At 46.5% G+C, this 9,865-nt stretch overlaps 1 protein-coding gene across 1 annotated transcript in view; it reads left to right on the top strand.

The window, feature by feature from the left end:
• The first annotated feature begins 1,493 nt into the window (after positions 1-1,493).
• The window catches only part of RPS6KC1 (ribosomal protein S6 kinase C1), a 97,406-nt gene continuing 89,034 nt past the window's right edge, over positions 1,494-9,865 (top strand). The window contains exon 1 of the mRNA XM_081000499.1: positions 1,494-2,151. Coding sequence (XP_080856625.1) covers positions 2,047-2,151 — 105 coding nt within the window. The 5' untranslated portion in view covers positions 1,494-2,046. The remainder of the gene's footprint in view (positions 2,152-9,865) is intronic.

Genomic DNA, 9,865 nt, shown 5'->3' with positions numbered 1-9,865 from the left:
GTGACCTTGGGTCAGTAACTATCTCTCAGCCCAACCTGCCATACAGTTGTGAGGATAGGAGGGAGAGAACTATAGAGTGTACAGTATATTTCAATCATTGCACAAAAGGTAAATACTGTATAAGTGCAATGCATATTTACCGGTAAATAGACAAATAATTCCTAAACTAGACCTGTCTATGGCTGTGGGCTTCACACCTGACCATAGCTGTCAATGTTTCCCTTTTTTTAAGGGAAATTCCCTTATTCCGAATAGAATTCCTCGCAGGAAAAGGGAAAAGTTGACAGCTATGCACCTGACATGTAGTGATCAAGCTTCAGTATAAATATTGTTTGTTAATCAGTTCTTGAATACAGACTTCTCTTTCCACCCTAAATAATGATTGATGTACTGGACCCAAACTAACAAAATGATTTTCAACAGGGAAAGATGTCAAGTTACACACTTAGCCAGGGATTCTAGTGCTGAGAGTGTGACCTCCAAGCAGAGTTATGCTCCAGCCGTTACCCACCTTTAAAACTCAACAGACTGCTCACAGTGCTCACATACAGAGTTGCAAAAAGAGGATTACTAATAGATGCATAGAAAATAGCACATCTGAGACCACAAAGCCTTTCTTCCAGAGGACAAATTGTAGCCTTAAGCTTTTAGGGGATCCTTTGGAAAGGATATGCACTTCCTAAGAATGTCAGAAGAGCTCTGCTGGATCAGGCCAAGGGCCAACCTAGTCAAACATCCTTTGGTTGACCACAGTGGCCAACCACAAGCCCATGAGATGTCTGCAAGCAGCACCTGAGTTCAACAGTGCTCTCCACCCCTACAGTGCTATCCCAGCAACTGGTTATTCAGGGACATAAAGCATCCATGACAGATGGCCATCCAACCTCATAAATACTAAACATTCTATAACCTTGGTAGCTATGCGTAGATGTAAGAAGTCATAAATGCATGGACGTAGCCAGGATTTTTGCTGGGGATGGGCAGACCTTTTGTTAGGGGGCTGCAGAATCTCAGTTTGCTACATATTTTTATTGAATTTTATTGATCGGGGACAGCTGCCTCTGCCTGCCCCACCCCTGGCTACACCCATGCATAAATACAGGGCTTAATTCAGTCTTGGCATCGTTTTTTCAATTGCAAGATTAAACCCTGGCACGTAGGAAATAAAAATAGATTTAAATTTCCAGAGCAGGTGCAGTCTATTTCACTCGCAACCACTGAATAAATACAGAGAACTGATGTGGCCTACTGGCTAGACATCTGTCCTGGATTTACTAAGTGGCCTTAGTCTCTTAATCCCCCCCTCTGGGAATAATTAAACAGATCTTCCTTGCAGGGTTGTTGTGCATAGGCCTACATCAAGACAGTGTGTATGCAACATGCCAGGAACATGAGAAAATGCTGCATAAAACGCATCATTATTAGAAATCATGAGTCAGGATTAAGACTGCACATTTACGCACCGTTTTATTTGGGAGCAAGAAGGACTTACTTCCGAATAAACATGTTTAGGCTTGCGGAAAGAGCGCCCCCAAAAGCGGAAGAGGTGGTGGGAAAGGACAACAACCCGGAGTCTTCGTGCTACTTTCTCTCAAATTAAACTCTGAGCAGAGGAACCTTTTTCTCTCTCGATCCTGAAAAGGGTCGCGCGCGCACAGTCATTTCATGCGCCCCTGGACACTCCGGGGGACAACCCAGCCGGCCTGACTGTGCCGGCGCTTCTCCTTCCAAGGCGTGGGTGGGTGGGGAGGCTCCATCCAGACCCCCGCGGGAAGGATCGGACAGGACGGGTGGGGGAGGAAAGAGAGGCAGGCCGGCGAGCTGCGTCGCGGGGGCCGCCCTCGCCTGCATCGCGCGCCGGATCCACGCGGAGGAGAGGAGAGGCGCTGCTTTAGCGGCTGCCGCCGCCGCTCCCTCTCTCCCATCGCTTCCGCCGCCGGCTCGGGCCTGACCCGGGAGTGGATCATTGCAGCAGCCTGGCGGCGCTGGGCTGGCGCCGAGGAAGCCACGGCCTCCGCACCTCCTGCCGGCCCGCTGCAAGCAAGGATGATCTCCCCGCAGGGACGAGGCGGGGACGTGGCCCGGTTCTACACGGTCACCGAGCCCAAGCGCCATCCTCGGGGATACACCCTGTATAAGGTCACCGCGCGGGTGAGTGAGCCTTGGGAAGAAAAGGGAAAGGGAAAGAGAAAGAGAAATGGGAAGGCCGTCTTCCGTGCAATCTTCGATCAGGGTTGGGGGGGTCGGTATAGTGACGAACGGGATCCTTCCCCTTCTGATCTCCGCCACAGGCAGGGAGATCCTGGGAGCCTGCCTGCCTGCAAGTAGGCAGGTCGTCGGTGCGGCTCGCGGGCAGCGGCTCTCCGGCATCTCCCGAAGCCGGAGAAGGCAGGATTGGAACCCAGGGCCTCTTTTGGCAACGCTCGGCGGGCATGTGCTTTTGCCACAGCGCCATGGCCTCTTACGTGGATGCCTTTGCTCGTCCTCTCTGCAAGCAGATGCCCATATCTCTCTCTCCCCCCCCCCCATCTGCTGAGAGGAGTGAGTGGGCGGCAGAGAGAGCATTGATTCTCTTTCTTCCCCGACATCTCTATTCATTTTTCCTCGCTCTATAGCTGGGGTAGGCAACCTAAGGGCCGTGGGCTTCTCAATCCGGCCCGCGGAGGGTCTGGGAATCAGTGTGTTTTTACATGAGTAGAATGTGTGCTTTTATTTAAAATGTATCTCTGGGTTATTTGTGGGGCATAGGAATTCGTTCATCCCCCCCCCCCAAAAAAAATAGTCCGGCCCACCACATGGTCTGAGGAATGGTGGACCGGCCCATGGCTGAGAAAGGTTGCTGACCCCTGCTCTATAGGATGGAGACAGTCGCATTTTCACTCGGACCCCACTCCAAAAGTACCCAGTTTGGGGGGTAGGAGGGATCATAGCATCTCCCTTCCATCTCAGATCCTTCTCTTCCCTCATTTCCATGCAGGTGGGTTTTATCTGGAGGGGAGGGCAGCATCTTCAGAGGAGTGGGCATTGGGATGTAGGAATAACACTGCAATCCTCTGTCTGCTTAACCTGGGATAAACACCACCGAACACGGAGGGACTGGCTTCTTGCACATTGGGTCAGGGCTGTGAGCTTCCCCCAGTGGAGATGTGTTTGGGGAGAGAGCCAAAATCTGCATTATGTAAGGCTAGGTCAGAAGGGACAGCCATCACTATAGGTGTAGAGATGAGAAGCAGTTTGTGGTTGTGCCTGATTTATGCATGGGCCTGGTTGTCCAACGGGCAACAGGAGGTTATGGTTTGATCTGGGCTTCCAGCTCAAAGGGCAGAGCCAGGTTTTGATGGTGTAGTAGCACCCATTTTTTTCCTAGACCTGGTCCTTGAGTACAATTCAAAGAGACCATGCCCTCTCATCTGTGCTACTGAAAATGAAGGAAGAGCTGTTTTTTTTTTTTTTTTGCACAGATGACAGCCTAACTCAAATGAAAGCCAAAAAATTAGTCATATTTCCCATGTCTTGATCTTCCCACCCATATTTTAACATTGCCCTAAAAACATTTATTTGAGACCCAGTGTGGCATAATGGTTAAAATGTCTGACTAGGACCTGGAAGATGAGGTTTCAAATCCTTACTTGGCTATGAAGTTCAATGGGTAACCTTGAGCCAGTCACTGGCTCTCTGCCACACCTCCCTCACAGGGTTGTTGGGATTAAATGACAAGGGGGAGAACTATGTCAGGAATTTGAGCTCCTTGGAGAAAAAACATGGGATATAAAAGCAACAAATAAGTAATCAAGAAATAATAGATTGGCACCTATCAGAGAATAGCCTCTTTTGAAATTCCGTGCTCCGTTACGTCTCTGGTAAGAGACGAGGGCTCATTCAGACATTACTTGGGAGAAAGCTTCATCTGCTAAGAGTCTTGGACCCTCATCTCTCTTCTCCTGTAATCCAGCCCACATTCTCACTGCTGGGAGGAAGTAGCATTTTATGCAGGCTATACTGGTGTTAATTTAATATATTTATGTTGCAAGGTTTATATATCTTTTAACAAAAAACAACCTCCAAATGGTTTCCATAAAATACTCATTTTTTTATTTTATTTTTTATTTTTAAAATTGTATCCACCTGATTCCCTATCTGTCCTTGGAAAAAAATGTGAGTTTTCAATCATGATGACGGAGATACTGCAGTCAAATAAACCTGGTACAGCCTGGATTAGATGTTGCTTTCTTTTCCTTTCAGTAGTTATTAAAACAGGTGTGTGTGTGTGTGTCCCAAACTGTGGTCTGTGGACAACCTGTGATCCGCAGGCTTCCATGGCATGCCTGCATTAAGTACGTTTCCGAGCACAATTCAAAGTGTTGGTGCTGACCTTTAAAGCCCTAAACTGCCTCAGTCCTGTATACCTGAAGGAGCATCTCCACCCCCATCATCCAGCCCGGACACTGAGGTCCAGCGCTGAGGGCCTTCTGGTGGGTCCCTCGCCGCAAGAAGTGAGGTTACAGGGAACCAGGCAGAGGGCCTTCTCGGTAGTGGCGCCTGCCCTGTGGAACGCCCTCCCATCAGATGTCAAGGAAATAAACAACTATTTTACTTTTAAAAGGCAAATGAAGGTGACCCTGTTTAGGGAAGTTTTTAATGTCTGATGCTGTATTGTTTTTGATATTCGGTTGGAAGCCGCCCAGAGTGGCTGGGGAAACCCAGCCAGATGGGCAAGGTATAAATAATAAATTATTATTATTATTATTCATAATGATTTTACATAGCATTACTATTGCTGCTTTTATTTATTTTTTTGTATTTTATTAACATAAGAAGAGCCTGCTGAGCCAATAGCTCATCTAGTTCAGCATCCTGTTCTCACAGAGGCCAGCCAAATTCTCATGGGAAGCCTGCAAGCAGAACTTGAAGACAACAGCAGTCTGCTCACTTTCAGCTCCCCGCAATTGGTATTGACAGCTGAGATAGCTATCATGGCTAGCTATTCATTGATAGCCTTGTCCTCCATTGACTTTCTCTACTCTTTTAAAGCCATCCAAGTTGGTAGCCATCACTGCCTTCTGTAGGAACAAGTGCCATAGTTTAACTGAGTGTTGTATGAAGAAGTACTTTCTTTTATCTGCTCTGCTCCTCCCAACATTCCTCAACCTGCTACTATCAAAGGTGCACTGGTTTAACAAATATTTAAACTCTAGTTATAACTGCCTCTACTTTTTGCATCTTGGTGCCCATTTGACTCCTACCTTGTAATTTTTCTCTGTATTCAGTGGTACCTCGGGTTACAGACTCTGCTAACCCAGAAATAGTACCCCAGGTTAAGAACTTTGCTTCAGGATGAGAACAGAAATTGTGCTCTGGCGGCACGGCAGCAGCAGGAGGCCCCATTAGCTAAAGTGGTGCTTCAGGTTAAGAACGGACCTCCAGAACGAATTAAGTACTTAACCTGAAGTACCACTGTACTTGCCAACTAAGATTTCGCTTTGTGCACCTGAGGATGTGGGCTTCAGCCCATGATTGTGTTTGTCCCAAGAAGTTGGTTAGCCTTTAATGTACCACAAGTCTCTGGGGCCACACCCAAATCCTACATTTAAAGCCGTATAATACCACTTTAAACAGTCATATCTCCCCTCCATCCCAATCCTAGGAACTGTAGTTAGTTAAGGGTGCTGAGAATCGTTAGGAAACCTTTATTCCCAGGGCTTTTATTTTCAGCTGGAACTTTCAGCTGGAACTCAGTTCCGGCACATCTCAGGTGGCTGCCTTTGCCATTATAAGAGAACAAGGGAAGCATTCATAGTGAGTTCTGGCACCTCTTTTTCTAGAAAAATAGCACTGCTTATTCCCCTCACAAAACTCTGGAAACGGTAGCTCTGTGTGGGGAATCGGGGTATCCTAACAATTCCCATCACTCTTAACCAACTACAGTGTTTTCATTGTTGGAACCTGTCCTGGGACCTGGCAGGGGTGATGTTCTTTCCTGTCATGTTTGCAAACACCTTCGTAACACAGAGTTGGTCTGCCAGTGAACCTGGTGCCAGAAGCCAGCTCCACATAGAGCACGCCTTTGGGGTACCTGTTGTCTTCCATTCTGTGGACGGGACCAAGCCAGCATCGATGTTGCTGAGATAGGAGTGCAAACATGCTGGGAATGTGGGCCCACGAGAGCACATATTTGCTTGAAACTCTGCCCTGCCATGTGATACTGAAAATCTTCCTGAGGCAACACATGTAAATAGTAATAGTAATAATAATAATACAGTTCCCAGGATCCCTTGGGGGAAAGCCATAACCGTTAAAAGTGGTATGGTAGTACTTTAAATGGAGGGTGCAGATGATGGGCCCTTTGTTGTCCATTCCTGGTGGTAAATTCCACAGTGCCTTTCTCTCAAGAGATAAGAAAGCAGGCTTGTCCAGGAGGATGGTAGATAAGAAAACCCGGCTGTTAAATTTCCAAGACAATTCAGTTACTTCATTGTAAGCCTGAGGTGAAGTGGGGTATATGTGTGTGAGAGAGACAAAGAGGAAGAGGGGCATAAAGATTGTGCAAGGCATGTGAAATTTAAACAGTGAAAGCCAGAACTGTTCCACAGTTACAGATAAATGCTCTTAAATCAATATATTAATACCTGCAGGCCCTTGCTCTTTAAGAGAATTGGATTTTAAATGCACTCGCCCAAGCAAGGTTAAAGAAAAGACCCAGCGCACCTGCTCACGCCCACAATAACAGTCTCCAAAAGAGGCTGGGATTCCTTTCCTCCCCCTGCTCATTGCATCATGCTCCCTTGGTTTTATTTGGTTCCCGAGTAATCAAAGCAAATGCATCCGAAGCTTCAAATACCAGGGGATTAGTGCTTGTTAAAGTAATGTTAACAACAAGCATCTACGCAAGGTCTTCCCCTTTTTGTCACAGAATAGAGCCAGCCAGCAGTACAGAGTTTAGCGCTGGTGGCGCTTGAAGCTGCTGGCATGAACTGAGCTTACATGTCAACATGCTGGAATTGGAGTTAAAACTTTGACGGTAAGCTTCCTTAGAATGTTCTCAGTCTTCTCAGGCTGTATTGTGAAATGAGTGATAATCTGAATCAGCCTTCCTGTGATGGTAGGATTGCTTAGTCTTGGGAATTGCGGACTGCCATTGGTTGAGTTGCTGTGATGTCACCAAAGGGCTGTGCAGCCATAGGACAGGCAGCCCAGCATGAAAGCAGATTGGGAGACCTTTAGCAGTTTGAGTTCTAAAGTCGATCAGAGCCTTTGTTGAATTAAACTTTTTAAGTTTGCTGCTTTCTTGCCGTGGGGTACTCGGTTGGTTGAGTGGATGCAGAGAAGGGTTGTGGTTCAGTGCTATATACTTTGCATTCAAAAAAATCCCCGGCATCTCCAGGTTCGGTTTGGAGAGATCCCTATCTGAAGCCCTGAAGATGTGCTACCAATCAGTGTAGGCATTACTGATCCAGATGGATGGATGGTCTGACTCTGTATAAGGCAACTATCTATGCTACTCTGAGTGGTATTGGAACATTTTAATGACCACTGACCACTCGCTGCAAGTACCACCGAACGCTTTCATTAAGAGTTGATTGGAGCTGCCTTAAGGGTACAAAGGTTATTGCCCTGATCCATCACATACAAGCTGCCTGCAGAATTGGGTTTGTCTATGGCCCCTTTCAGTTCTTGCTAAATTGGCAAAAGTTATCAGCTGGGAGTGTGGGGCAGTGGGGTTGATGAATGTACAGTACTAGCTCCGCATCTTTCTTTTCTTTTAAATTGTTTCTATTAAAGATTTTGTTGGGTTTCAAAAGTACATACAGCGTCACTGCTATCAGTTCATAGAGTTCTTTCTAACAGATCATCCAGTCTTCCAAGAAATATGCAAAATAACAAAAAAAGGTACTCCAGAACTGGCCCTACTGAATATTTTACAAGACAATAACACAAATAACTCATAAGCCACCTTCTCTCAGCAGCCAGGAATCACAGAATTGTAGAGTTGGAAGAAGTGGCCACACTGATCATCCTGCAGTGCAGAAATATGTTGCCCAGCGTGGGGCTTGAACCCATGATCCTGAGTTTAAGAGTCTCATGCTTTACTGACTGAGCTATCACAGAGGTAGCATCATAGCTAAACACTGGAGAGGGACCTGTGAGGAGTAAACATGGACCACTGGTACCAAACTATATGGGAAACAGTAGGGGACAAACAAAAGATGACACCTTCACCCCAGTGTGGCTCCCCTTTATTATATGCACAGCCCAACAAGACAACAACAGGAGCCCACTGACAGCATATGAATCGATACTGCTCAGCACCTTTCTTGCCTTCCCAACTTGTGGAAGCTGACCTTCTGAAGCATGGATCTTAATGTTCTTGTGGAGGTTTCTGTGTTTTAAAATGCTGGAAAATCAGCCTTTAAGAATGCAGAAGGCTCCCCATTTCATAGGGATAACCTCCACAATTGGAGGGAGGTGAGAATTGGAGTGGAAAAAGCCCTCGCTTTTTCTTTAGTAACACCTCTCTTTAGTAACACCTGAAGAGGATTTGTATAGATCCATACTGAGCATACTGAGGGTTTGGCTGTGGTTTTTTTTTTGGCCTGCTTTTAAATGGGCTCTTAAGACTACTTCCTTTCACCAGGCATTTTTTAATTAGAGCCTGTGGGCTGATGCATTTTTATCTGCTCTTCCTGGTGTGTGTTGTAGTATTTTACTGGAGTATGTTGTTGTGCATTTTAGCATCCATCTCTATATGCCATTATATCTTTAAAGATTCTGCATGCCACCTTGATTTGGCACAAAAAGGTGGAATATAAATGCCCAAACGAAGAAATGAATACCTTGGGACTTTTTAGCTTTAAGAAAAGGTGAATAATAGAATCTTAGAGTTGGAAGGGACCCAAGGGTCATCTAGTCCAACCCCCTGCAATGCAGGAATCTCAGCTAAAGCATCTATAACAGATGGCTATCCAACCTCTGCTTAAGAGGCAACATGCTAGAAGTTCATAAAATTATCTCTGATGTGGAGAAAGTGAATTAAAAAAAGGCCCCCTCCCCTCATAATATTGGGCTAGCCTTTGTATCATTGAGCCCTGCAGCCTGTTTGCGGCCTTCTAAGGATTGGGGCATCTAATTAAAGAGCTTGTGGCTCTAAGGTCAAACTGCCTGCATGGGGGTCTCAGACCTGGTATTGGCAGTGAGCACTGGAACCCCAGTAGCTGCCTAAGATTCCAGCTGCTGCTGCTGCTTGTCCTGCATGCAGAACAAAAAACATCAGTAGGTTTGTAAGCCCAGAAATGGCGGTTGAGTGAGGTCCGAAATACAGTAGTAGCTTGGATGCCAAACTCTTTGTGAGTTGAACATTTTGGCGAACGCCGCAAACCCGGAAGTGAGTGTTCTGGTTTGTGAAGGTTCTTTGGAATTCAAATGTCCGACGGGGCTTCCGCAGCTTCTGATTGGCTGCAGGAGCTTCCTGCAGCCAATCAGAAGCTGCATTTTGGTTTCCGAACGTTTTGAAAGTCAAACAGCCTTCCGGAACAGATTCCGTTTGACTTCCAAGGTATGACTGTAAGGAGGATTGGCAATTTAAAATGACAGAATATGCAGAGTTGGCAGGTCTAACAAGTAAAATAAGACAACAAGAAGATCAGGTATATACCGTATTTTTCGTTCTATAGGACGCACATTTCCCCCTCCAAAAACTAAGGGGAAATGTGTGTGCGTCCTATAGAGCGAATGCAGGCTGCGCCGCTAAGCCCAAAGCCAGAACAGGAAGACGGAGCACTGCGGAGCGCTCCGTCTCGCTGTTCTGGCTTGGGAACACCCTTGCTAGCTTCTGCAGGACAGCGGGGTGAAGGCACCCCGCTGCCCTGCA

This window comes from Podarcis pityusensis (assembly GCF_964106645.2).
Source record: "Podarcis pityusensis genome assembly, chromosome: 3".
NCBI classification, from domain to species: domain Eukaryota; kingdom Metazoa; phylum Chordata; class Lepidosauria; order Squamata; family Lacertidae; genus Podarcis; species Podarcis pityusensis.
The sequence above is the reverse complement of the archived record's forward strand: the minus strand, read 5'-3'. Positions and strand labels throughout refer to the sequence as shown.